This window comes from Salvia splendens, chromosome 3, assembly GCF_004379255.2.
Source record: "Salvia splendens isolate huo1 chromosome 3, SspV2, whole genome shotgun sequence".
Taxonomy (NCBI): Eukaryota; Viridiplantae; Streptophyta; class Magnoliopsida; order Lamiales; family Lamiaceae; genus Salvia; species Salvia splendens.
This window is the reverse complement of record NC_056034.1, coordinates 45,063,115-45,089,582: the sequence shown is the minus strand read 5'-3', so window position 1 is coordinate 45,089,582 and position 26,468 is coordinate 45,063,115. Positions and strand designations below refer to the sequence as shown.

General features: G+C 39.5%; 6 protein-coding genes and 1 pseudogene across 7 annotated transcripts; 4 read left to right on the top strand and 3 right to left on the bottom strand.

The window, feature by feature from the left end:
• The first annotated feature begins 1,016 nt into the window (after positions 1 to 1,016).
• LOC121797084 (phospholipase D gamma 1-like) lies at positions 1,017 to 3,252 on the top strand. The gene is made up of 4 exons (XM_042195816.1): positions 1,017 to 1,897; positions 2,685 to 2,799; positions 2,862 to 3,056; positions 3,100 to 3,252. Exons 1-4 carry the CDS (start codon positions 1,017 to 1,019, stop codon positions 3,250 to 3,252), a joined length of 1,344 nt encoding a protein of 447 aa, XP_042051750.1.
• Positions 3,253 to 5,424: 2,172 nt separating this feature from the next.
• On the top strand, positions 5,425 to 8,492 carry LOC121796354 (bifunctional dTDP-4-dehydrorhamnose 3,5-epimerase/dTDP-4-dehydrorhamnose reductase-like). The gene is made up of 2 exons (XM_042195205.1): positions 5,425 to 5,950; positions 7,794 to 8,492. The coding sequence occupies exons 1-2, from the start codon at positions 5,501 to 5,503 to the stop codon at positions 8,244 to 8,246; spliced, it is 903 nt and encodes a 300-aa protein (XP_042051139.1). The 5' UTR covers positions 5,425 to 5,500; the 3' UTR covers positions 8,247 to 8,492.
• Positions 8,493 to 8,613: 121 nt separating this feature from the next.
• On the bottom strand, positions 8,614 to 12,281 carry LOC121796317 (cucumisin-like). Its single transcript, XM_042195152.1, has 4 exons — positions 10,540 to 12,281; positions 10,136 to 10,464; positions 9,740 to 10,065; positions 8,614 to 9,645 (listed from the first exon to the last, which is right to left on the bottom strand). The coding sequence occupies exons 1-4, from the start codon at positions 10,840 to 10,842 to the stop codon at positions 8,990 to 8,992; spliced, it is 1,614 nt and encodes a 537-aa protein (XP_042051086.1). The 5' UTR covers positions 10,843 to 12,281; the 3' UTR covers positions 8,614 to 8,989.
• A 294-nt stretch (positions 12,282 to 12,575) lies between these two features.
• On the top strand, positions 12,576 to 12,759 carry LOC121797556 (annotated as a pseudogene).
• Positions 12,760 to 13,341: 582 nt separating this feature from the next.
• On the top strand, positions 13,342 to 16,945 carry LOC121796390 (cucumisin-like). The gene is made up of 9 exons (XM_042195251.1): positions 13,342 to 13,696; positions 13,781 to 13,869; positions 13,988 to 14,085; positions 14,171 to 14,311; positions 14,394 to 14,493; positions 14,572 to 15,082; positions 15,159 to 15,487; positions 15,558 to 15,883; positions 15,978 to 16,945. The coding sequence occupies exons 1-9, from the start codon at positions 13,613 to 13,615 to the stop codon at positions 16,640 to 16,642; spliced, it is 2,343 nt and encodes a 780-aa protein (XP_042051185.1). The 5' UTR covers positions 13,342 to 13,612; the 3' UTR covers positions 16,643 to 16,945.
• A 122-nt stretch (positions 16,946 to 17,067) lies between these two features.
• On the bottom strand, positions 17,068 to 21,080 carry LOC121796338 (sucrose-phosphatase 1-like). Of its 2 annotated transcripts, XM_042195184.1 has the most exons (10): positions 20,948 to 21,055; positions 20,612 to 20,647; positions 19,914 to 19,997; positions 19,543 to 19,842; positions 19,315 to 19,416; positions 18,900 to 19,094; positions 18,527 to 18,817; positions 17,976 to 18,162; positions 17,466 to 17,512; positions 17,068 to 17,384 (listed from the first exon to the last, which is right to left on the bottom strand). In XM_042195184.1, exons 3-10 carry the CDS (start codon positions 19,971 to 19,973, stop codon positions 17,289 to 17,291), a joined length of 1,278 nt encoding a protein of 425 aa, XP_042051118.1. In that variant the 5' UTR covers positions 19,974 to 19,997; positions 20,612 to 20,647; positions 20,948 to 21,055; the 3' UTR covers positions 17,068 to 17,288. The 2 variants fall into 2 exon arrangements, with proteins under 2 accessions (XP_042051118.1, XP_042051117.1); XM_042195183.1 differs by lacking the exon at positions 20,612 to 20,647 and having other exon boundaries at positions 20,948 to 21,080.
• Positions 21,081 to 21,201: 121 nt separating this feature from the next.
• Positions 21,202 to 25,358, bottom strand: LOC121796331 (hydroxymethylglutaryl-CoA synthase-like). The gene is made up of 12 exons (XM_042195173.1): positions 25,097 to 25,358; positions 24,359 to 24,465; positions 23,592 to 23,724; positions 23,320 to 23,463; positions 22,964 to 23,122; positions 22,739 to 22,812; positions 22,586 to 22,661; positions 22,422 to 22,477; positions 22,249 to 22,336; positions 21,971 to 22,111; positions 21,715 to 21,864; positions 21,202 to 21,632 (listed from the first exon to the last, which is right to left on the bottom strand). Exons 1-12 carry the CDS (start codon positions 25,157 to 25,159, stop codon positions 21,441 to 21,443), a joined length of 1,383 nt encoding a protein of 460 aa, XP_042051107.1. The 5' UTR covers positions 25,160 to 25,358; the 3' UTR covers positions 21,202 to 21,440.
• Positions 25,359 to 26,468: the final 1,110 nt, after the last annotated feature.

Below are 26,468 nucleotides of genomic sequence, written 5' to 3'. Positions count from 1 at the left end.
CACATTTCCATTTTTTTTAAAAAAGTCAGTTATCAGTAATACGTCAACTAACCTTTTTTACATTTTATTTTTCTTCATTTTTACTCTTTTTTGTTGATTCCACTGGACTCTCTCCCTCTAAGTGTACGTCCCCCGTCCCCTGCATGCATGTATCATTTACATCTTTTAATATATGAAATCTTCTTGTACTACTATTATTACTCTATCACGCTATTATTGTCATTTGTAAAGATTTTTATAGTAAACATGCACTCTATATTTTAGTAAATATATGTATATACTGCATTACACAATTACTACTCATGTCGAATAAATTCACAGAAATACTAATTGAATAATTTCCGCTTACAACGCCCCCCCATCATAACTTCACAAACCTTCCAAATAACAAAGACTTTTCTCCATAACCTAACACCTTCTTTCTCGATCAAGAATCTAATTCTATTACATTTTCTTGAGTCACATATATTTGTATTTGAATCATCCTCAATATGTTCATTTAGAGAGTTGAATATCCATTTGAATGATTATTGTGGGTTTTTTTTTATCACAATGTGCAGATAGATATGTGTATATATATTTGAATCTTGATGAGTTTTATGGTTGTTTTAGGAAGGCCCTCTTTGAATAGTGCCTTTGGGGTTATGAAATCATAGCCTTTATCTGCATAACCTAACACCCTATTTCTCGAGTTACATATATTTGGATTTGATTCATGCTCGATAACTTTATTTAGAAAGTTGACATTTTTTTGAGTATCCATTTGAAGGTTTATTTTGGGTATTTTGACATTGAACTCCCTGCATGTTGATCACTATATAAGTTATATAAGGGGGTGTTTGAATATTGATGTAGGAAGTGAGTTATTGAACCAAATGTTCTAAAGATTGAATCTTGGTGAGTTTTATGGTTGTTTTAACAAGGCCCTCTTCAGTTAGTACCTTTGGGGACATAAAATCATTCTAGTATTTTTAGGCCAGTATAGAGAGAGAGGGGGGGAGAGAGCAATGGCCAACATGGCTCACTTGACCTATGGCTCATACCATTGTCAGGGAGTGCAGATTGTCCCATTCAAGACCTCAATGACTCCATTGAGCATGTTCTTGCTTCATGGGAATCTGGAGATTCATGTGAAGGGAGCCAAGAATCTCCCGAACATGGATCTAGTCAACAGTAGCATAGGTGACATGATAGGCACTTTTTGTGGAAAAATCCAAACAAGTGACCCTTATGTCACAGTTGCCATATCTGGTGCTGTAATCTGCAGGACTTTTGTGCTAAGAGATGACGAAAATCCCGTCTGGGACCAGCATTTCAATGTCCCAGTAGCACATTACGGCACAGAGGTGCAGTTCATCGTTAAAGACAACGATTTTGTGGGATCTGAGATCATAGGGGCTGTTGGGATACCTATACAACAACTAATCACTGGGGCTCGAATGACTGGAGCTTACCCCATCATTGGTGCGAATGGGAAGCCGTGCAACCGGGGTTCTTCCTTGAGCCTATGGATTCAGTATATACCAATGGAGTATCTGCCGATTCACCATGAAGGTGTGACAGGTACCTATTTCCCTCTTAGAACAGGAGGAACTGTCACACTCTACCAAGATGCTCATGTCCATAAAGGTTCACTTCCTGATGTGGTGTTGAGTGATGGCACAGTCTATAAAAATGGTAACTGTTGGCGCGACATATATGACGCGATATCTCAAGCCCGTTGGCTAGTTTACATCACAGGATGGTCTATTTACCATATGGTTCACCTCGTTAGGGACGATCCTCTTGTGACCAACGGTAGCTTGGGTGAGCTTCTGAAGGCCAAGTCTCAAGGAGTGAGAATACTTCTCTTAGTTTGGGATGATCCAACTTCCACAACCATATTTGGATATAAAACAGTAAGACCATCAGCAGTGGGGCGCCCTAAGGCGATCCCTATGGCGCGCCACGTCAGCATTTTTATCCTCCTCCTTCTCCACCTGCAGTGGGGCGCCCTATGGCGCGCCACATCATCAATTTTGTAATATTTACAAAATACATACGAATTAAAAAAAAACTAAAATACATTTAAAATACGAATTTTAAAAACTTCATTCATTTAATAAAAATTAATACATTACAATGCGAAATAATAAAAAACGCAAACTCAGCGACGGCGGTTACGAGCCCACACTTCTTCAATCATGTCGCTCATGAGCTGCGCATGCTCCTGTTGGTTGCGCATTGAGGCCTGCCTAGATAAAACCTCATCGAAACCTAACGGTAACCCTCTATCGGGTGTCTCGGTCGATGTGCCGGTAGAGCTAGATGCACGGTCGTCGTCATTCCAATCGGTGATGCTTCCGCCTTCACTCTCGACTATCATGTTGGCGTGCCATCGTTCGCGGCCTTCACAATGGGGCGGACGATGTCGCGGACGATGGCCATCGTCCGCGACCATCGTCCGCGACGTCCGCAATGGAGCGGACGACGGCGCGGACGATGGCCATCGTCCGCGGTTTAAGTCGCGCCCGAAGCATAGGCCGCGACTATCGTCCGCGGCCTATGCCACACACCCACAGTGGGGGCGGACGATGCACGCCATCGGGCGTGCCATCGTCCGCCCATTGCGGATGGCCTAAGGACCAACCAACCATCTCTGTTGTTTTCTTGTTTCTATGTAATGTGTCAACATAATCACTGCGGGAAGGGGTTATGAACACCGGGGATGATGAAACGAAACGCTATTTCAAGAATTCGTGCGTTAAAGTACTGTTGTGTCCCAGAAGTGCTGGGAAAGGCAGCAGGGCTAAAAAGCAGGTTGCTTTATACACTTGTTTAATTCAAAATCAAAGTGGTATAATGTGTTGTTTTGTCATTAGGAAACCGGAACAATCTACACTCATCACCAGAAGAGTGTGATCGTAGACGCGGTCGCGGGTAACAACAGAAGAAAAATCATAGCATTTGTTGGAGGACTTGACCTATGCAAGGGAAGATATGACACTCCAGAGCACCCAATCTTCAGCACATTGCTAACTGTTCACAAAGATGACTATCACAATCCCAATTTTGTGGTAATGTTTGTCTAAACTCACTAGATCAATCTTGACTTGAAAGACTAATAAAAGTTTTAGTGGTAAGATGGTGGTGATGGATGCAGATATATGGATACAGGATGTCACTTTGGAGGCGTGGTATGAGAATCCGGAGAGTTTGGAATGCGTGAGACGAAGAAGATGGATGGGGCAACTCAACTGGCAACAGTTTTGAGTCTGAAGAAATGAGTCCATTGAGAGGACACTTGCTCAAGTGGATGCAACCGGGAAGGTCGCTCCTCTCCACGTTCCCGGACATACGTGTAAATTGAAAAAAGAGAATTTGAATTATATACTTAAATTGAGAATTTGAATTATAACATAATAATACTCCTTGCAATTTTGTCGTACAAGTATATTGTGTGACTTAATAATATTTATAAATATAATGTCCTTACAATTTATTTTACTTCTACTAAAGTACTCCCTCCGTCCCTGAAAATCTATCACCTATTTCCTTTTTCGTCCGTCCCTAAATTTTTTTTCATTTTTACCATTTTCGGTAGTGGACCCTACATTCCACTAACTCATTCACGCTCACATTTTATTATAAAACTAATATATAAAAGTAGGACACACATGCCACCAACTTTTTCAACCCACTTTCTATTACATTTATTAAAACCCGTGTCGGGTCAAATGGTGACGAATTTTGGGGACGGAGGGAGTAGTATTTAATATTTAAGGGTATATTAGTTTTCTACATAAATAGTACTATGTAGATGCATAAGAGCATCCACAACCGTGCTCTTGCCAGCGAGCACGGTTGTGGGTCCGGCCCCACTTTTTCTGTCTGCTCTCTGGCAAGAGCACAATACCCACAGCTGTGCTCTTCCGCAAGGACGAGCACAATTCAATTTAAATTCAATTAAACAAAAACATTTCCATAATATGAAAATTCATTAAAAAACTGAAATAACATTACAAATTACAAATAAATTTAAAAAGACATAATTAAAATCCTAAAAATTAAAAATTACATAATTAAAATCCTAAAATTAAAAAAATCACTACTCGTTGCCGAATTTCGCCCACATGTGTTTGATTAGGTCTTCTTGTAGCTCAATGTGGGTTCGGGTATCGCGCATTGTGTGCCTTGTCTCGATCCTCTGGCCCACCGTCGTATGCACACCTCAGCGTGGGAGAGACCTCGCGGTTGAGCTTCCGACTTCATCCTCGTCGTAGAAGCTAGCCGCCCTCGATCCTTCGTTGGTTATAATCATGTTGTGTTAGATAAAACACGTGAACATGATGTCGGCGATATTATTCACGTACCACAGCCGAGCCGGGGCCTTCACAATGTTGAATCGGGCTTGAAGGACCCCGAAGGCTCTTTCGACGTCTTTCTGCGCGGACTCTTGACGCTGCGCAAAAAGAACCCGTCTCGGGTCGTGCGGGTTGCTGAGCGTCTTCACAAAAGTCGGCCACCTTGGGTAGATACCATCGGCGAGATAGTAACCCATGTGATATGTATTTCCGTTGATGGTGAAGTCGATCGCCGGTGCTACACCATTCATCACATCATTGAAGAGTAGTGAAGAATAGAGCACGTTCAAGTCGTTGTTGAATCCGGCAACGCCGAAATATGCATGTCAAATCCATAGGCGGTAGTCGGCGACCGCCTCAAGGATAAGTGTTGGGCCGCCGCCTTTGTGACCGCTTAAGCGTTGCCCCCTCCAAGCAGTCGGGCAATTCTTCCACCTTCAATGCATGCAGTCGGGCGACATATGCTTCGTAAGCGGCACGATGTTGTTCGTAGTATTTTTGTTCTTCGCGCTCCGCTTCCGCCATAAGATGGGTGAAATCCATTTGAGGTTTTGAGTGAGAGATGAAGGTGTAGATAGTTTGTATGAGAATTATGAATGAGAGATGATTTGAAGTGATAAATGGATGATGAATGTGTGTATTTATAGATGATTTTGGGGAAAAATAAAATAAAGTAAATTCAAAAAAATTCAGAAAAACGGGCAAAAAAACGGCCATATTTTTGGGATTTGGAAAATATATTTTTTTATCGATTTTTAAAATTAAATACCAAATTTTTAATAAATAAAAAAAATTCAAAGGCAACGACTATGCCGTTGTTCAATCGCTGCTCGCTACGTCGCCTGCTCGCTGGCACGGACGTGCTCGATGCAGCAGCAGCGCCGTGCCAGCAGCAGCGGGTCTCGTTCTTACCAGCGGCACGGACGGACGGACGCCGTCCGTCCACCTTTGTGCATGCTCTAAATTTCATCAACGGTACATTAATTTCACAAAATTTTAATAATTTTTTAATATTATGGACGGCCATAACGGACCATTATAGCCATTTAGCACCACTCTTTATAAAAATCGACGATCACATTCATTCGTTCAGACATTAAATCGAACAGTCTCACCACATCCCTCCATTTCCCCAATCCCGATTCCAAATCTCCACCATGGGCGCCACCGCCAACGGCACCTCAGCTCAGCCCTTCAAGTTCCTGATCTACGGCCGCACCGGCTGGATTGGCGGCCTCCTCGGCAAGCTCTGCGAGGCCCAGAACATCGACTACGTCTACGGCTCGGGCCGCCTCCAGAACCGGGTCGACCTCGAGGCCGACATCGCCTCCGTCAACCCCACCCACGTCTTCAACGCCGCCGGCGTCACCGGCCGCCCCAACGTCGACTGGTGCGAGTCCCACAAGGTCGAGACCATCCGCACCAATGTCGTCGGCACGCTCACGCTCGCCGACGTCTGCAGGGAGAAGGGCCTCGTCCTCATCAACTACGCCACCGGATGCATCTTCGAGTACGACGCTGCGCATCCCCTCGGCTCGGGTATCGGCTTCAAGGAGGAGGACACTCCCAATTTTATCGGATCTTTCTATTCCAAGACAAAAGCAACGGTCAGATTTCTTCCCTACCTCTTTTTAAGTGATGGATTTGCTCTTTAATGTCGCTCATCCTCAAAATCCAGCTAGAATGCTCGTCTTCTTTGGTTTTTAATGTGGATCTATGTTTTCGATTTGGTGCTTAATGTGGTTGATTTATGGGAATTCTTTTGGTAAAGATATGATTTTGCTCTGGCCCTACGTTTAGTTGCAGTAATTGTAGCTTGTTTTGGTAAAAGGTTTTTGTATGGGAATTGAATGAGCATATTCCGTTCTTTTTCTTTGACTCCTGTTACCTGGGAGATGAAGAATAAACCAAAGATTTCCTTTTTCTTTGTTTCCATGATTTGCACCTGTGCTCTATACATATCGAGATCTTGCGGTTTTCCTGAAAATCCAGCTAGAATATTCATTTTCTTTTATTTCCGATGCGGATCTCTGTTTTCGATGTAGTGTTGCTTCTGATTTGGTGTTTTATTGGAGAAGAAGGTGGGAAATGGTTGATTTAGGTATAATGGCAGTACTATTTGGGGAATTGTTTTGGTAAAGATATGATTTTGATTTGGCCCTACATTTAGGTGCAGTAATTGAAGCTGTTTTGGTAAAACGTTTTTGTATCTGATGATTATTAAGGTGGGAATTGAATGAACATATATTATTCATTTTTCTTGGACTCCTTTACTAGGTAGATGAAGAATAAAGTGCATAAAACTAAGATTTCCTTTTTGCAAAAGTCAACTCTAGAAGATCACATTTTTTGTTTCCATGATTCGCTTGCTCTTATCATTTCTTTTTTTGTTTATCTGATCGTGCTTGCGTACTAGATCGATTGTGGTCTTGTCAGCTGCCTGGATCTCATCGTATGATATGTGGATCCGCTGCAGTTAGGTTCGATTGAGTTCTAACTCGTATAGTAAATAGATGTTTTATTCTCCAACATTTAGTGTTCTTAAATTGTCCTTCTCTCCATTTTGTGATGTTAGATAATTGGATCTGTTGGCGTATGCTTACTTCATATTCTCATAATTAGGGATGTCAGTGTAGCCCGCAACCCGTGGGCTGGCCCGAATAGCCCGCCAAATTTATAGGGTTAGGGCCGGAAATTTCTAGCCCGATAAAATCAAAACCCGATTAGCCCGCACCCGATTAACCCGCAACCCGTTAGGGCCAGACCCGAAAACCCGATGGGCTGGCCCGAAAACCCGATAAAATTTCTATTATTCAATATTTTTACTTATAATTCGACACTTCATTAATTAATTTTATAATATATATAACTAAAAAAATAACTTTTAATTTTATATTAAATATAAAAATTATATATTGAAATTTTTATTAATATAAAAATTGATAAATAAATTTAAAACTTCAAATTCACTAAAAAAATATTTAAATTTCTAAAACATACATTAAAATTTCACAAAATATCTCAAATATTAGTATTGGATCATGTTTATGATTGTGTTTAATCATATATCTCAAATATCTCATAATTAAATACTTTACATTTAATAAATATAACTATTTTTCATCATTATTTATTGGATTGATCGCATGTTAATTTTATCGGTAGCAACCCGATTAACCCGTTGGGCTAGCCCGAAACCCGAGCTTTTAGGGTTAGGGTTGAACTTTTATAACCCGAAAGAAATCACAACCCGACTAGCCCGCACCCGATTGGCCCGCAACCCGAGCGGGTTGGCCCGAAACCCGATGGGCCGGCCCGATTGACATCCCTACTCATAATTGTTATGATGATTTATCATGAATGGAAGTCAATCTGTTTCCATCTTCTGACACTGAAACATCTCTTGATTATTGGTTTGGCCTGATTTTAGTTTTCTTCAACTGTTGTCAGGTTGAGGATTTATTGAACAACTATGAGAATGTCTGCACCCTGCGAGTCAGGATGCCCATCTCATCTGATCTTTCTAACCCTCGTAACTTCATTACAAAGATTACTCGGTATGAGAAGGTTGTTAATATACCAAACTCCATGACAATCTTAGATGAACTTCTCCCAATATCCATTGAGATGGCAAAGAGGAATCTCACTGGAATCTACAACTTCACTAATCCCGGAGTTGTGAGTCACAACGAGATTTTGGAGATGTATCGGGAATATATAGACCCTAGCTTCACTTATAAGAACTTCACTCTTGAGGAGCAGGCTAAGGTGATTGTGGCTCCGAGGAGTAATAATGAGCTTGATGCCTCAAAACTGAAGAAGGAATTTCCTGAGCTCTTGTCCATCAAGGAGTCCCTCATCCAGAATGTATTCAAGCCAAACCGAAAGACTCCTGTAGCTTGAAGAACAGAGATCCTAATGTTTGCCATGGGATGGCATCAATTTCTTTTTCTTTCCTTTCTCTTTTTTTTATCTTTCTTGATCTGGGCTTGAATACATTTCCTCTTTTATTCTGTGCTTGAATGCATTTCCTCTGTTATTCCTGTTACCATATTACATGTAAGAGCTTGTTGTTTATTTGTTGATTCCGTGTTGTATTAAATTGCTACATTTAATAAACTAGATGAAATTTTAAATTACTTATGTGGAGCTATTTGTTTCATTGGTTCTATCAATTCTTTTCATAGTAAGTGTGACATGCTACTAGTGAATATATTTCCCTGAATCCAGAATTTTTTTTCAACTGTGTTTGGCTGATTACGTAAGCTTCATAAAACATCTATTGACTGAACAGATACTCTGTTTCAAGAGTAGAATTTATTCATTGTATAATATTCAAATAATGCATGGATTTATGCTTGGATGTGCAAACAGACAGGGAAGAGAGTAATTCATGTGTTTCTTGAATTTTGGCAACAGCCTTATTTAATACAGTACTCCTATATTTGTAACTGCATGACACAAAAAAAAACATTGTAGCCATAAGATGAAAACACTAACTAACACCCTGGTGGCCTTGAGTGCAGTTTGGCTACATTCAAGGGCTCACAGCCAGGTAACAACAGATCATTATTGATGCATTTAATTAGAAAATGTGCAGCTTAATCTTAGTGCTGCCCTCTCATTGCCATGGTTTCTTGAGAGAACTATGGGAGTGGTGTGCGATGTGCGACGCGCCCAACTTTCTGGTACACAGAAGAACGTGCAGATACCGAACTATCATCAAGATTGTAAGGAGCACCCGGGATATAGTTGTAGACTGCGAGGGGGGCCCTGACAATATGCGTTCCGCTTGCTTCCGCCAAATAGATCGCAGTTGAGGTGATTGGCTGCTGTGATATGGCTGGTCCAGTCACATTAACAGTGAAAGTTTGGGTTTCTCCAACTGCTGAGAATTTTAGGGTGGTGGGCTCAACTGTAACGTTGAATAGTGATGGCCCTGGAGCGCCAAAGATTCCTCCTGGGTTGGTGAAAACAACGTAGGTTGAGTTTGCTGCTCCAACGTTAGTCACTTTTCTGGTGAAGGTGGCATCAATCGGCTGGCCATCTTCGACATACAGTGAAAATGAGGGGTAGTTGAGATCCCATGCTCTTCCGGGTTTTATACCGTTGCAGGTGCTGTTATCTCCTGTCACTAGCCTCAGAGTGGAACTGTTGTATCCCTGTTTGCAGAGGAAGTTAACGTAGTCTGCTTCTGATGCATCGAATACAAGTCCAGGATCGACTGCAGCAGCTGGGTTGATCTGGCCCGAACCATAAGCGAATTCAAGATCCTCACTTTTAGACGGGTCCATGACATAAGCTGATCATCAAGGAAAGATTGGCATCAACAAAAGTGTTCATCAACTCTTCAGACATATTTGATTGTATGAGCGCAGATAAGGTAATTCACTCACCTGTAGTCATGAGGGCTGATTTAATGGCAGCCGGCGACCATTTGGGGTGAGCAGCTTTGACGTAGGCAGCAGCACCACTGGCATGAGGGCAAGACATGGATGTGCCAGAAATGATGTTGAAGAGTGTGCTTCTCGTGTCGCCATAGTAGATTGAGGATGGTGACAGAGGAGACCATCCAGCCAGAATGTCGACACCAGGTGCTGTGATGTCAGGCTTGAGAATGTCTGGAGAGATGGGGCTCGGCCCTCTGGAAGAAAACGAAACAACATCGGGAGCCATGGCGTCTTTCCATGCCTCAGTGAAGAAAATGGTTGCAATGGGATTCCTGAAATGGGAAAATGTGTTACATAATCTGGTCTTAATTATTGAAGAGGGTTAAATTTAAGGTTACTCACTCTGTGCTTCTGATGTATTCAAGAACACTCTTCCCTTCTGAGGGGCTGACGAGTGCAGTTGGCAGAGGCCAGCTGAAGGCAACGTCGAGGTTTTCAACGTTTACATCAGACATGATGTTTCCAACACCATTAGCTAGAAGAACACCAGAACCATCCCAGATTGTGTCACAGTACACAATTTTACCAGACACTATATCAGCATTCATGGCTCCAGTTAGGCACCAGCCGGCAATTTCTGGATTGGCACCGACAGTGTAGTTGGCAGCATCTCCTCCCCATATCAGAGGGTAAGTAGTCCCATTGAGCTCAAACGTATTGATGTTGATTCCCTTCATTTAATGAAGTTCAGTTTGTTGGATTCAGAAGATGATTTAGTTTTTAAGAATGTGTTGTGTGAGACTTACAGTAAAGATTTGGCCATTTCCGAGTTGCATTCTGGCAACTAATTTTCTGTCAATGGTGCTGGCAGCAACTGTGAGACTCCATGGAGAATAGTTCGAAACTGACACAGGGAAAGGACCAGAATTTCCAGCGGAGTTTGATGTGAGAATTCCATTCTTCATGGCGTGGAAGGATCCAATGGCGATACAGTCATCAAAATAATCGAGAGGCCAGCCTGCTCCCAACGAAACAGAGATGACATCCACTCCATCTGCGATTGCATCATCAAAGGCTTTAAGGATGTCTGCATCACCGCACCCATCCATCCAGCAGACTTTGTACACTGCAATCCGTGAATTCGGGACACCTCCTCGTGCCTTCCCGGCTGCCACACCAAAGTAGCTTGCATCGACCTCAACCCCTGCAGCAGTTGATGCAGTGTGTGTTCCATGTCCTTCTGTGTCTCTTGGTGAAGGGACTTCTCCTTCATAGTAATCGTCGCCACTGTGATAGAATCTTGCTCCGATGATCTTACTGCACTCAGAATGGCAAGAGAATTTTGAATCAGCCAATCAATCTTATGTATTGTTAGATAAAGAAGAGAATGTTTACTTATTGCAAGTGAAATTCGCTCCTGTGCATGCTCCCTTCCATTTAGTTGGTGGAGAAGTGAAACCGGAATCGTTGAAACTCGGATGCTCCGGCCAGACTCCTACAGAAGACACCATTCAGAGGATGTAATAACATAAAATTGTATATCATAGGAAATAGAAACAACCAGTGAAGTTAGTTACCAGTGTCGAGGAGGCCGATGACAACATCTGATTCAGGTGCTGCTCCGAGCTTGTCTGTGGTGAGATTCAAGAAATCCCAAGATCTCGTAGTGTGAAGCTTGTGCTTGCGGCTTGGATTGACTGAAACCACTCCTTCCATTTCTGCACGAATCTATTGACTTAAAACCTATACTGTCTGAATGAATATCTTTGGTTGTTTTGTAGCTTCAAGATAAATTTATCTCACCTGAAATTCTAGCAGCTTCCTCAGCAGTGAGCTTTGCTGCAAATCCATTGAAACTTCTTCCATAGCTATGGACTAGGGAGTCTTTGGCTGCCGAAGCACTGAACCATATTTCAAACAAGGATCAGTTCTCATATATCTAAGTACTAGTAGTAAGGTAGATGAAGCTATAATCTTGATTCAATAAAATTATTATTCATGTTTATGTTTGGAAGCAAACCTTCCAAGTACTCTATGCAACATCCCATGATGCTTGGAAGCAACTGATAGTCCTTCTTGAGGTTTATCTCCCATGTAGACAACATGAAGCTGCATAGAGAACACTTAGGTTCCGATCGAGATTGAGATTGAGATTGAGATCGAGAGGGAGAGAGATTCGTAAAATTTGGAGTTACTTACCTTTCTTTCTAGGCAGTGGCAGTTGAGCACAAGGGCTGCAAGTAACAAAGGATAGAGAAGTGAAAACAGCCCTGTTTTCGCCATCTCAAATAGACTCTGTTGGTTTGTTGAGATGGTTTTTATCTTCTGAAGAGTTGTGGTTTATATAGGAATGGTTTTGGTGGTTGTTTCTGATCTTAACTGGCAATCCAATGCAGGAGGCTTCCTATATCTTGGTTTTGACACATTGCAGCCTGTATTTTCATCGTATTCATAGAATTTCTTGTTCAAGAGGTATATTATATATAGATTCAATACTTTCAAAAGTTTTATGTATAATAATGTGTATTTACAACAATGTGAAAACAGTGTTTGCATGTTTTGTTTTTTGCTTGCCTTGTTATTTTGATGAAGAAAGCGTATGATATAATGAGGCTACTATAGTACTATGAATTCCATTTATCGAACACTAAAACCATGAGTACATCCAAATATAAGGTGCATTCACAAAATAAGTATTCACCTCTTTACGTATTTTAGAGAAATGTGAATATATTTATCCTGTATATAATAAATATTAATCCGTGGCTAAATTTCCCACATTGAGTATGAGAAGAAAGTTGGCTTTAAAAAGGTGGAATAAAAGGGAGAGGTCCATGAACTAATAAGCTCATGCTTTTCTTGCCCAAGTGTATCTGTTCTTGTCAGTTTATATTTGATATGTGACCATCGGCTCACACAATATTAAATTTATATTTAAAGGGCAAAGATCTATCAAGGTAGCTTGCTATTTGGATCTTTGCACTCGCTCATATGTTGCAATATTGCATGGGTCTTGCGCACCCCACCAATCCAAGTCCAATCTTCACCCTTATCTTGAACAAGTATAATTTATGTGTAATATACTACTAATATACAAAATATATACTCCCAAGTCCAATCTTCACCCTTTGCAACAAATATAATTTTATGTGTAATATACAAAATATACTCCAATATATATAGTTACACTGGTATTTGTTGTTAGAAAATAGTCGTTAAAGGATTAATTTAAAGAATCCACAGAAAATTGCAGAAATTCTTTCTTCCAATAAATCCTATAATTCCTTCAATTTTAATAATCATATACTCTTTCTATACTAACACCTGTTTTGATTAATATCCTTAATCGATTAATATGCAACAATGGAATGGAACAAAAATACACTCCACTTAATAGACTTGGTTAATGATTTAGGGGCATTTACAATTCATGAGGTGCAGCTTAAACAGATAATGATAATACTAAATTATTTATCAAGATTTATTTAAATTTCGAAATATCCCATGCAAGTCCCTTGGATAATTTTTACTCTATATATATAAGTTAAGCTACCTTACTCAAGTACTAATACTATATATTATCAATTATGAAAAGTAAACGCCGATTAAGTTATAAAAAACAAAGCATCCTCAACAATGCGTGCATACATTGTTTGTAACAAACAACAGAACCCAAATAAATTAAAAATCTACTCAACAATAAATTCTTCAAATACTATAAAAATACAGAAGAAGACAGGAAGCCTGCTGCTGCATTTGATTGCCAGTTAAGATTATCAAAACCATGCGGAGGAAACAATCATCAAAACCATTCCTATATAAACCACAGCTCTTCAGAATATCAAAATCATCTCAACATACCAACTGATCCTATTCGAGATGACGAAAACCGGGCTGTTTTCACTTCTCTATCCTTTGGTGCTTTCAGCCCTTGTGCTCAACTGCCACTGCCTAGAAAGAAAGGTAAGTAACTCCAAATTTTACGAATCTCTCTCCCTCTCGATCTCAATCTCAATCTCGATCGGAACGTAAGTGTTCTCTATGCAGCTTCATGTTGTCTACATGGGAGATAAACCTCAAGAAGGACTATCAGTTGCTTCCAAGCATCATGGGATGTTGCATAGAGTGCTTGGAAGGTTTGTATCCAAACACAGACATGAACATAAATAAGCTGAATCAGGATTATAGCTTCATCTACCTTACTACTAGTACTTAGATAGATGAGAACTGATCCTTGTTTGAAATATGGTTCAGTGCTTCGGCAGCCAAAGACTCCCTAGTCCATAGCTATGGAAGAAGTTTCAATGGATTTGCAGCAAAGCTCACTGCTGAGGAAGCTGCTAGAATTTCAGGTGAGATAAATTTATCTTGAAGCTACAAAACAACCAAAGATATTCATTCAGACAGTATAGGTTTTAAGTCAATAGATTCGTGCAGAAATGGAAGGAGTGGTTTCAGTCAATCCAAGCCGCAAGCACAAGCTTCACACTACGAGATCTTGGGATTTCTTGAATCTCACCACAGACAAGCTCGGAGCAGCACCTGAATCAGATGTTGTCATCGGCCTCCTCGACACTGGTAACTAACTTCACTGGTTGTTTCTATTTCCTATGATATACAATTTTATGTTATTACATCCTCTGAATGGTGTCTTCTGTAGGAGTCTGGCCGGAGCATCCGAGTTTCAACGATTCCGGTTTCACTTCTCCACCAACTAAATGGAAGGGAGCATGCACAGGAGCGAATTTCACTTGCAATAAGTAAACATTCTCTTCTTTATCTAACAATACATAAGATTGATTGGCTGATTCAAAATTCTCTTGCCATTCTGAGTGCAGTAAGATCATCGGAGCAAGATTCTATCACAGTGGCGACGATTACTATGAAGGAGAAGTCCCTTCACCAAGAGACACAGAAGGACACGGAACACACACTGCATCAACTGCTGCAGGGGTTGAGGTCGATGCAAGCTACTTTGGTGTGGCAGCCGGGAAGGCACGAGGAGGTGTCCCGAATTCACGGATTGCAGTGTACAAAGTCTGCTGGATGGATGGATGCGGTGATGCAGACATCCTTAAAGCCTTTGATGATGCAATCGCAGATGGAGTGGATGTCATCTCTGTTTCGTTGGGAGCAGGCTGGCCTCTCGATTATTTTGATGACTGTATCGCCATTGGATCCTTCCACGCCATGAAGAATGGAATTCTCACATCAAACTCCGCTGGAAATTCTGGTCCTTTCCCTGTGTCAGTTTCGAACTATTCTCCATGGAGTCTCACAGTTGCTGCCAGCACCATTGACAGAAAATTAGTTGCCAGAATGCAACTCGGAAATGGCCAAATCTTTACTGTAAGTCTCACACAACACATTCTTAAAAACTAAATCATCTTCTGAATCCAACAAACTGAACTTCATTAAATGAAAGGGAATCAACATCAATACGTTTGAGCTCAATGGGACTACTTACCCTCTGATATGGGGAGGAGATGCTGCCAACTACACTGTCGGTGCCAATCCAGAAATCGCCGGCTGGTGCCTAACTGGAGCCATGAATGCTGATATAGTGTCTGGTAAAATTGTGTACTGTGACACAATCTGGGATGGTTCTGGTGTTCTTCTAGCTAACGGTGTTGGAAACATCATGTCTGATGTAAACGTTGAAAACCTCGACGTTGCCTTCAGCTGGCCTCTGCCAACTGCACTCGTCAGCCCCTCAGAAGGGAAGAGTGTTCTTGAATACATCAGAAGCACAGAGTGAGTAACCTTAAATTTAACTCTCTTCAATAATTAAGAACAGATTATGTAACACATTTCCCCATTTCAGGAATCCCATTGCAACCATTTTCTTCACTGAGGCATGGAAAGACGCCATGGCTCCCGATGTTGTTTCGTTTTCTTCCAGAGGGCCGAGCCCCATCTCTCCAGACATTCTCAAGCCTGACATCACAGCACCTGGTGTCGACATTCTGGCTGGATGGTCTCCTCTGTCACCATCCTCAATCTACTATGGCGACACGAGAAGCACACTCTTCAACATCATTTCTGGCACATCCATGTCTTGCCCTCATGCCAGTGGTGCTGCTGCCTACGTCAAAGCTGCTCACCCCAAATGGTCGCCGGCTGCCATTAAATCAGCCCTCATGACTACAGGTGAGTGAATTACCTTATCTGCGCTCATACAATCAAATATGTCTGAAGAGTTGATGAACACTTTTGTTGATGCCAATCTTTCCTTGATGATCAGCTTATGTCATGGACCCGTCTAAAAGTGAGGATCTTGAATTCGCTTATGGTTCGGGCCAGATCAACCCAGCTGCTGCAGTCGATCCTGGACTTGTATTTGATGCATCAGAAGCAGACTACGTTAACTTCCTCTGCAAACAGGGATACAACAGTTCCACTCTGAGGCTAGTGACAGGAGATAACAGCACTTGCGATGGTATAAAACCCGGAAGAGCATGGGATCTCAACTACCCTTCATTCTCACTATATGTTGAAGACAACCAGCCGATTTCCGCCACCTTCACCAGAAAAGTAACCAACGTTGGTGCAGCAAACTCAACATACGCTGCTATTTTCGACATAGGAGCATTGTTCGGCATGCCAACACAACATCTGTTTAACATTACAATTGAACCCTCCGTCCTAAAATTCTCAGCAGTTGGAGAAACCCAAACATTCACAGTTAATGTCACTGGACCAGCCATTTCACAGCAGCCAATCACCTCAACTGCAATCTACTGGGTGGAGGAAAATGGAACGCATTTGGTCAGGACGCCACTTGCAGTCTACAACTACATCCCTGGCGCTCCTTACAATCTTGAGGATGATTCGGTATCTGCATCTCCCCGCCGTTCTTCTGTGTACCAGAAAGTTGGAGGTGTTGCACATCGCAAACCACTTCCATAGTTCTGTCGGAGAAGACTCATCAAGTGGAGGCAGCACCAAGATTAAGCTGCACATTTTCTGATTAAATGCATCAATAATGATCTGTTACCTGGGGATGAGTCCTTGAACGTAGCCAAGCTGCACTCAAGGCCACCAGGGTGTTAGATAGTGTTTTCATTTTATGGCAACAAGAAAGGGGCTGTTAAGTCCCATGTCTCTAGCAGCCAAGCTGTTTCCACTTATATTAAATAAAACAGTTGTCTAAATTCAAGCACAGACTGGTTGAATACTTTCTCTTCCTTGTCTATATGATGGCAATAAACTTAAGAAATTCATATAAATCCATGATGCGTTGTGTTCGGATTTAGTTGTAACAAACATAAAAAGGTAGTGATAAAAATGTTTATCCATCTTTATATTGCTGGTTGTAACAAGTGAACCATCAGTAATAGAAGAAATAAGCAAGAGATGCAAGTAGTAATTATTTAGTGCATGTATATCAACAATATCAAATACATGTATATAGAAAACTAGGGTATTGTGTGTCAATCCATCCTCACATGGTTGGATGATGAATACATGAACATCAGCAATAGAAAAACTTAACAGCTCTGAGTAGTAGCATATCTTTTACATTTATTTGGAGAGAGAGAGAGAGACTAGATTACTAGAACAACCACTGTGCGTCACCACCTGGGCCTGCTTCCTTGAACCATGTTTGATGGACATGCACCCAAGTTAAGCCATCAGCCACGGTCACATCCTGAGGCCAAATTGCAGAAGGTATTGCAAAACATTACGAATATAGAAAGCAAGAAAGTTCGACTCGAGACTAGCAACTTACTTTTGAACTTAATAAAGCAGTGGTCAAACAACATAGCCGCTCTCCACCTGCAAAAGATGAAGGAAGACGGAAACAATGAGCATTGAAGAATTTGTAGACCTATAATATGCCAATATCAAATACTACTACCTTATAGAACTCTCCGACTTCACAAAAATGGACATAAGAAAAATGCTTTGGAAATATATGAACAGTAAATTCGTAAATCATTAAGCCTTTTAATGCGTATTATAGCTAATTACAAGATACCAGCTTTCCAATGGCCTTAACTTTAGCTTCGGCATGAATATGAACCTCTGCCATGTACCATTCACAACCCTAGTCAACCATAACTATTATTTGAAAATGCAGTTGAGTTTGATGCTTGCATCAAGAAGCTCCAACACAAAGGGTCAGGTGATGGTCAGGAAAAGGCGGATATTTAGTATAGCTAACTGAACAACTATGTAGAAAAAGCTAGCATTTTTAAAGCAATGATTTGGTACAAACACAATAGGATTATACTATCACCTGATTGCTCCCATTTCTTAAACTTCACCAGCCATGAGTCTGACCCAACCAGCACAGGTAAAACCTGATCTACCCAAACACGAAATGGCTGGCCTTTTTGGTCCCCGTAAGAGGTTCTTAGTGAATCCACACATTCATGGAGATGCTTTTCAATTCCAGAAGGATGAACAAAAATCCCAGATTTACTCTGCAAGAGCATAATTAAGGATGAAGCCTACGGCAAAGGACTTCAAAGTGAAAACATTAAATAAGCAGTAAGACACAAGTTAAGAATGAAGTGGTCGTGGCAGAATTGGTCTGATAAAGCTACAAAGGAAACATAAGTTCTATTTATAATAAAAATGTTGGATGAACATGTAAAGCCAAAGATCTCTGGTGAATGTATGTGACAGGAATCAAGCAGTTTAGATCCTGCACACTTCAACAGAAAAGGTATATAAAACTGGTTTTCTTTTCACACTTCAACAGAAAAACAGAAATTAAAGAGATACTATATATATATCAGTGCATTTGGACTAGAAACTAGAATTAAAAAGCAAAGCCAAACATACACAAACTGCCTTCAGATTTGCCAAATAAAGCTCCGAATTTTCAACTTCAGCAAGTCTCCACCGCTCATAAAACAAGTAAAACTTCACAACTTCATAAGCAGGATCGAAGGTCTCCAACTTAGAATCAGATAAGTCTGTAACATCTCTAGGAGATATACATGGACCTAGATTGAAGTGGCCGATGGCTTCTATAATACCCGCTGCACATCTCTCCTTTGCATGAATTATTTTAGGATTGTTTTTTGCATATATACCGTGCCACTGCAGCAATTCTTCCTGGGCATTACTGACCTGCAGACTCAAAAAAAGTTAGAAAAGCTTCCATTTACAGACTAACACAAGCTTGCTTCACAACTTTAGGTGAAATACTTACCATGACACCATGTACATCTGGGATAGTATATAGATCAGCATCATTTCCAGAGTCGCCACAAACAAGTGTGTTTTCAGGTAATTTGCCCTCAGCCTTAAACTTATCGTGCAAATAAGCAAGTGCTTGCCCTTTTCCAGCACATTGAGGCAAAATGTCCAAGTCCATACCTCCACTATATATTATTTTGACATCCAACTGAAAAATCAGCATGAAAAGGCTATAACTAGTGAGACCAAAAAAAAGAAATCTGAGGTAAGGACTGACAATCTAGCTAGAAGAAATGACTTTATTGCAGTAGAGGTATATTAGACAACAAGCACAAACTGGAAAAGTTTGGGGCAATGTGAATGAAATTCAAGACCGAAATAGAGACGTGGCACCATCAAAGTTTGAACTATTATACTGCAAGTCATACCCCACGTTTTTTTAAGCAAGCCGAAACAGATCTTGTAATATCTTCAGCCTTGTCTTTCTGAACATAAAAGCTCACTTTGTGTGGTCGTTGCTCTGTCTCAGACTGCATCATGCCATAGAATAAGTAACCTCATGTATAGGCAGCTCAAACATTAGGAAATAAAATAGTGTCATCCACTTGTATGCCAAATATGGAATAACCAGGTTTAAGATATTCCAATAGCCATACCTGAAGAGTAAGCTCTGAAATCTTGCTTGTCTCTTCAAGAACTATATTCCTATCCCATTTCTGATTTAAACATTCAACCCAACCGTTATCCGGTTCCATAGAGTTACCGTAAGTTATTTCAGTTACCACAGACATTATTGTGATATCAGGGGTTAGCATGGGCTTCTCTTTCCTCAATTCCTTGTATAGTGTGGGTGACCTCCCGGTGGAGAAAACTAGCAAAGAGTTACTACGGTAATTTGCTTCCCACAAGGTATTGAATCTAAGAAGTGAGAGATTCTCGGGATCATGATGATCAACCTGCAGTATATCATCACTCATTAGTGCAGTCCCCTCTGAATAAAATATCAATATTTACTACTGAGACTCACCATCGTATGATCAAGATCAGAGACAATCATGAGGCGTGCATTCACAGTTAGCCGGTCCATTATTTTTCTAAAGCTATATTCACTCTGCAATGAAACAAAACATCACAAGGGATCAGCTTAACAACTTAGAAATTTAGCCAGCAATCATCCCAGCATATTTTTTCATGACATGTAAGCAGAAGCACAACAAGATGAGTAAGTTAAAATGTAGCCATATAATATGATGAATTCAAATCTGTTCTCCACAAAATATAATTTAGAGATGAAGCATTTGTTTTTTCAGATGCAACACGAAAACAGAACAGTCGTGATCTCAAACGTCTATTAAAATACCTTTACTACATTTACTACATAGGCTCCATTTATCTATACTAATTTACTTTAACAAAATTTGAGAACAGTAGTTTGAATTTTGATAGCATTCCTTTTTGCACCATTTATTAGGGATATTTTCGTCATTATTTAAATTACCAGGAAATTTATTGCAAAATATGAATGTGATCATGACATGTATTTCACAGATCAATAGCATAAATAGTATCTACAATATTCAACTATCTATTTCAGCCACATATCAGATTTATAACAATAAAAAGGTGCATTTCGTTTTCTTTAAGTAGATGTGTTTATGGGTTCAATTATCACAGGCAAACATGAAAACACTAAACTTTATTATGTCAATTGATTGACATATCTACCTTAGATCTTATGAATCTTCAACTTTTTCGCAGCTTCTGTCAGATTTGGCATAGGTGAATTCAGGGGATGTGAAAATACATCAGATAAATATGCTGAATCGATGTTTAAGTGGTTTTTTTAGCTCGGACTAAGAGATTAGAAAATAAAAGGAAGATTATGCAACAAAAAAGGTTAGAACAACAGAATTAGGGAAATTGTGCTTCAGTAATCACACATCTGAAACATTACCAACCGCAGATTGACAACCTAACATAAATGCCTTGATTCAATTTGATTATTTTTTTGTAAATACAAGCAAGAGAGGTGCGAAGAAGAAGCGGCGTTGATGATGATACCTGATCAACAGCGGCGGAGGTGGCGATTGCGTTGTAAAAGGTGAAGAGAGAGGAGTGGTGGTAGCATGGAACCGTTTATTTGGATCTCGACCTTTCAATTTTGGTTTGGCAGTTGGATAATTTACCCTTTTTTCATTTTAGTACAAATTGCCTGAAAAATCACTTATTTTATATTTGTTTTACGTTATTTTTGGTGAAAATTGTTAGCAATTTTTTTGTGAAAAATTGGATTGGATAATAAAGAGAGTGCAAACTTTATGTATGATTAATTGAATCCATTAAGATGTAGAACAGAATACACCCATCTATGATGGTTCTTTTCCAGAATCATAGAGAGAAAAACAATAAAATATAGACTCGAATAAACTACAGATAATAATTCATCTGTCAAACCAACTCAAACGCTTGTTATCAAACAATGAAAATAGATTATTTCTCTATATGCTGAATTAACTAGGCAGAAGAAAAGCCAGCTTTATGGCATAAGACATCTTCAGTGGCCGTTGGCAACGGAGCCGTTTGCAATCGCCTTCTTGGCGTAGAATCTCCGGTATTTGGAGTCGACTTCAGTGAGATAGTATGTACCTGGTGCAAGAAGGCTGCAGTCCTTGGTCGTGACGAAGTCTTTGCCTCCATATCTGTGCTCCATGAGCTGCATCAGTTCGACGAATTTTTCTGGTGGGAACTGCATATGGGAAGAGTGTTTATCAACAACTATCTCCACCAAGAATAAACATTTGAATAAGAGGCCTAGAGTTCCAACATACCTCATGCCTCGACTTCAGCTTCTCCGAAACGTTCATGATAGATGCAATGTTGGACAGGTTGAAAGGCTTTTCTCCCTCGGTGAAACGGAGAGAGAACATAGTGGCTGACAGACCACTCCCGTAGGAAAACAATATGACCCTCTGCCCTGCCTGAAGAAACAAATGACAAAATCTATCAAATGAATATCTCATATTTAGTACTGACAGCATTCATAAAGCCAACGAAGCTGATTCCATGAGATCAACGGATGTTTACCAGGGTGCTGCTTTTGTTGTGGATGAGGGAAGCAAATGCAGCGTAGAGTGATGCTGTGTACATGTTCCCAACTTGTTTTGGGATAAGAGTAGATGGTTGCACCTTGGTCTCGAAGAAAGGTTTTGCGACTTGTTGAGATGCCTGTAAAAAGATTCACGTTAGCCCAAAGATTGTTTGTATCTTAGCTAGCCCAAAGATTGTTTGTATCTTAGCACAAAAGTGGTAGAGCAATAGACTATCATCAACATAAATTGAGAAAATGGGAAAATGATTCAGACCTTCTCAAGATCGCGACTTTGGTAGCTTTCCTCGTTGCTCAATGATGAAAATGGTGACAGCTTTTCTTTAGCAGCCTCATCAATGGAACTGAAAAATCATACCATAGAGTTAGATAAGCAGAAACTTGTGACAAGTAAGTCGTCAACACTCTAGAGATGAAGATAATGTTTACCTGGCCTCCCTCGTAAAGTCATTGAACAACAATCTAGAGAAGCTCTTCTGTACAAGCTGCAGGTTTCAAGAAAAATGTCAACAAAGCGTCTTTTTCTCAGGAGAAAACGGGAACACTAAAAACTCTGAACTCTGTTAAGCAGGACCCCGGTTTACATAAAGTACCTTGTTGTATGGAGAATGAAATACAAAGTAGTCCGCATCCAAGATCGAGAACTGCATGCCCTCCTGCTTCTCAAACCTATATTGTACATAAAAGTTAATACCGGTGATAAAGAATAGAAATGCAAAAGCAAGTCAATTGTCAAGTGAACTTACTTTTGACAGAAGCCTTTGTAACAAGCATCCAGTGCCATAAGGTAACAAGTCTGAGAAAGCTTGCCATCAACAACCTACAAGCATAACTTCAACTGTAAGAGAAACAAACAAATAATGTGGTGAATTTGTATGAGTACATCACTTTCATAACACCAACTACAAGATTCCGGCATTTCTGACAACAAAAGTATATGTAAGAGAAAAAGGGACTTAGAAGAAAATTACTGGATATTCACTGGCAAGGTCAGGCTTGTAAAAATCATAAACATGAGCCATGTGACTCGACCTAAGCTTGCTTTCAAAAGCAATAGGCGCATTTGGTCCTATTAGCATGGCAATGGCTGCAGCCCCACCAGTAGGCCTAGCTGGTCCCTCGGCATATACCTGTCAAACGATGCAAAAGGGTAAAGAACAAAACAAAAACATGTGATATTTAATAGAATCTAAATCAGCACCAGTGTTTTATCAACAAATAATATCAAGAGACAAAAAAAATTGGCTACTTTTATTTTTTGCTTAATTATTCAACACCTTTAAAATTTAAATCCAAATATAGAAGGTAATAAAGATGATGAACATACCGCACTGTCGGTGCAGACAACAAGCCCATATCTTCCATCCCAAGAGCTACTTTCCACCCAATTGACACAGTTAAACAGTGCTGCTGTTCCTCCATAGCAAGCATTGCTTGAGTCAACACCTTCGATGTCAGTATTGCCACATTTCTGTTCATGCACATGGAAAATTTATAAGCTGCCATAATATGACCTCTAATATATTCATGATAAACCAGAAAAGTAGAAAATGTTATTGTAGCTTGTGTAGTTCAAATGTAGAAAATAAACCAAAATACCTCGAAGATCGGCATTAAAAATGTCTTGATGGATTTACTTTTGTCGAGTACAGTCTCACTTCCCACTTCAAGACGTCCAATCAGCTTAGGATCAACATTGTACTTTTCTAGAAGTGAAGTAACCGCTGTCATGCTGAAAGTTCAAAAGATTAAAATAAGATAGAAAATTCAAGGTAACCATAATCTTATGGAGTCATTCTTATTTACTACTTGTCTACTTTTGGTTTGTGTAACTAAGCAAGTGAACGGAAGGTAGAATATTAGTTCTAAGTTCATATACCGTTAAAGTTCTTTGCCAAACCATATCTAATCATCATCTGATGCCATAGATTTGTGAAATAATTATTCCCTTCTGGTTACATTTTGGAATTAGAGCAATATGAAAACATCTTACAGAGAATATAGAGTTTATGACATACACATAAAACTTTGTAAATTAAGATTCAGCAAAAAAAAAGGAAAAAGACAGATAGATTATTTTCCAACTTAAGGGTATTCTATCCAAGTACTACATAAATTGATAGATAATGAACATTCACTTTTTTTAACAAGAAAATTGGATGCAAGATCATGTTTTAATCCAGAAAATCCACTTTAACTACCAAAAAAGGCCTATATAATCATCATGCTACCAAAAGCCAACCATAATCTTTCAATATATGTTCCATACGACAATGCAGGTCAACATCATCACTAATATACAATTATACAATCAACCCAAACACAACAAAGAGCTGTTTTTTCGTGTGGACATATCGATTCATTACCTCATGGAAATGACATCTTCGACCTCCGAACAAAATGCCATGCAATCTTGTCCAAGCCCAATTGTGTACTTCCCTTTGCTTGCTCCATCGTGAGCTTCCAACACCTCCTGCAACGCATGATATAACAAATTGAATAATCCAGCTCAACGCATACTTTTACTTAAATTAAAAAAAAAAACTAAATTCTTAAGATTTTCAGTAACAATCGTGCTAATGAGTATCTAAAGATAAGAAACCACATCCCCTTCAAATAAAAAAACTAAGAAATCATCTAAAGCATCAATTCATATAGATATGCTAAGATCCGCTTTCCCTCCCAACAATCAGGAACGCAGCACATAAAAAAGGAGACGACGATGCAAAGTTTGTTCAAAGTGAATCTGAAATTTGATTTTTCTCTAAAATCTGAAACTCTTAGAGTCCAGAAAAATAAAAGCAAAAACGGCCTAATGAGATTGATTGAGACAGAGAACCGAAGCTCCACAGCAGAGAAAAATTCAAATCAAGAGATGGATCCATTCAACAAATCAGAGAAATCGGAGCAAAACAAACGATGACGCACACACAATCAATTTTTTTTCCATCAATAACCTATAAACATACACACACGCAAAAAATCAAACAGCAAAGCACTATGAGCACGAAACACACACAACAAACTGAACAGTTTAGGCATGGTTTAGGCACTTGGGTTCAAAATTTGTTAAATAAAACAGAAATTTGGAGAGCTATCCTCACCTGCTGGATGCAAGTCGGAGGAAAGTAGATTTCCATGGCGAGGATCCCGACATTCTTGGCCATCTCAGTTGAGGAAACGAAGGAAATAACGGATGAGTTAAACAGCACTCGCAAAGCTCAACGATGAGGGAGAAGGAATGGTTGGATTGTGTGTGAATCTGAAGGTGGTGAGAGTGTAGTGTATATATAGGGAAGAGTCAAACGAGAGCAGAAATTCAGTATTTTTCCATTTTCTTAGCTTTCACAGCCCCCAAATGCAGACTTCGTGAATCTCCACTCACCAACCATATGAATCATTATATTATTATTAATTTTTTTTTTCTTACATTTTTTTTATACTTATAGAAATAGAATAGTCACTTTTGACTCGAACCAAACCAAGTGTACTAATTTGGAATCATAGTTAACTCTCATGGGTTGATCTGGAATCGGTATAGTGGTTCAACCCTTATAATTTCAATTTCATAGTTTTAGTTGGCGGCTAGGGATGTACTATGGTTAAAACGGAATAGTCATTTCGGCTTGAACAAAATGACTATTCTAATTTTTGAACCGTAACTATTTCTCATGGGCTGGATTGGAAGCGGTATATTGATTCAATCAGCCCAGTTTCAATTCCGAAATTTTAGACTCATAACTGAAACTGTCTATGTTTTTCGGTTCTCTCTTTCTCTTCATGCTCTCAAATTTTGTAATGTCAGAATTTTTATTTACCTCGAAAGGTTGAATTTATAAGTTGCAATATTTAATCTTGTTTTTATTATCATATTTAGTACTATATTGGTTCTTTTCGAATAAAATCACAAACTCTATGCAATCGTACTTTAGCTTATTTAACCTTCAACCTATAGGTTGGAAGTTTTATCAAATAGTTTTTGTCTCGTCGAAATTTTACATGGTAACAACCATATTGGATTATTATATCTAAATTTTTTAATAAATATTTTGTTTAATAATTTTTCATTGTATTTTAAAAATTTGTTTGTCCGTTTTTGGAGTCGTAACTGATGTCTAAATATAAATATTTGTTTGTCCTTTTTGAGTCGGAACTGATATACTAGTGGTATATTAATATGAAAAAGTGAAAAATAAATGTAGACTTTTGACTGAATCTTGCAGTAAATTAGAGGTTACTTGGTAGTTTAAATTGTTGCTTACTTTTGTGCTCTCTCTATACGTCCTTAAATTACTGGGTAACAAAAAGTTAGTACTCCCTCCTTCCCTATGTAGTAAAGGTATTTCTTTTCCGTACAGAATTTTAAAAAAAATATTTTAAATGAGTTAAGTAAAAAGAGAATAAAGTAGAAAGGAAAAAGATAGAGAGATAAAGAGAAAATAAAGTGAGAGTAAAGTACTTTTTGCCGAAAAAGAA

Excerpts from the sequence above, each read along its gene's own strand:
- LOC121797084 (XM_042195816.1), top strand. The coding sequence starts at position 1,017 with ATGGCTCACTTGACCTATGGCTCATACCATTGTCAGGGAGTGCAGATT. Across the intron at positions 1,898-2,684 it reads ACCATATTTGGATATAAAAC|GGAAGGGGTTATGAACACCG; the intron begins AGTAAGACCATC and ends ATAATCACTGCG. Across the intron at positions 2,800-2,861 it reads GCAGCAGGGCTAAAAAGCAG|GAAACCGGAACAATCTACAC; the intron begins GTTGCTTTATAC and ends TTTTGTCATTAG.
- LOC121796354 (XM_042195205.1), top strand. The coding sequence starts at position 5,501 with ATGGGCGCCACCGCCAACGGCACCTCAGCTCAGCCCTTCAAGTTCCTG. Across the intron at positions 5,951-7,793 it reads ATTCCAAGACAAAAGCAACG|GTTGAGGATTTATTGAACAA; the intron begins GTCAGATTTCTT and ends AACTGTTGTCAG.
- LOC121796317 (XM_042195152.1), bottom strand. The coding sequence starts at position 10,842 with ATGGATGGGTGCGGTGATGCAGACATCCTTAAAGCCTTTGATGATGCA. Across the intron at positions 10,465-10,539 it reads GAAATGGCCAAATCTTTACT|GGAATCAACATCAATACGTT; the intron begins GTAAGTCTCACA and ends CATTAAATGAAG. Across the intron at positions 10,066-10,135 it reads GAATACATCAGAAGCACAGA|GAATCCCATTGCAACCATTT; the intron begins GTGAGTAACCTT and ends TTCCCATTTCAG.
- LOC121796390 (XM_042195251.1), top strand. The coding sequence starts at position 13,613 with ATGACGAAAACCGGGCTGTTTTCACTTCTCTATCCTTTGGTGCTTTCA. Across the intron at positions 15,488-15,557 it reads GAATACATCAGAAGCACAGA|GAATCCCATTGCAACCATTT; the intron begins GTGAGTAACCTT and ends TCCCCATTTCAG. Across the intron at positions 15,884-15,977 it reads ATCAGCCCTCATGACTACAG|CTTATGTCATGGACCCGTCT; the intron begins GTGAGTGAATTA and ends CTTGATGATCAG.
- LOC121796338 (XM_042195183.1), bottom strand. The coding sequence starts at position 19,973 with ATGGACCGGCTAACTGTGAATGCACGCCTCATGATTGTCTCTGATCTT. Across the intron at positions 19,095-19,314 it reads CTTGCTTAAAAAAACGTGGG|TTGGATGTCAAAATAATATA; the intron begins GTATGACTTGCA and ends CTGATTTTTCAG. Across the intron at positions 18,163-18,526 it reads CAAATCTGAAGGCAGTTTGT|AGTAAATCTGGGATTTTTGT; the intron begins GTATGTTTGGCT and ends ATGCTCTTGCAG.
- LOC121796331 (XM_042195173.1), bottom strand. The coding sequence starts at position 25,159 with ATGGCCAAGAATGTCGGGATCCTCGCCATGGAAATCTACTTTCCTCCG. Across the intron at positions 22,813-22,963 it reads ACCTTGCCAGTGAATATCCA|GTTGTTGATGGCAAGCTTTC; the intron begins GTAATTTTCTTC and ends TTATGCTTGTAG. Across the intron at positions 21,633-21,714 it reads AGCTGAAGTCGAGGCATGAG|TTCCCACCAGAAAAATTCGT; the intron begins GTATGTTGGAAC and ends TCCCATATGCAG.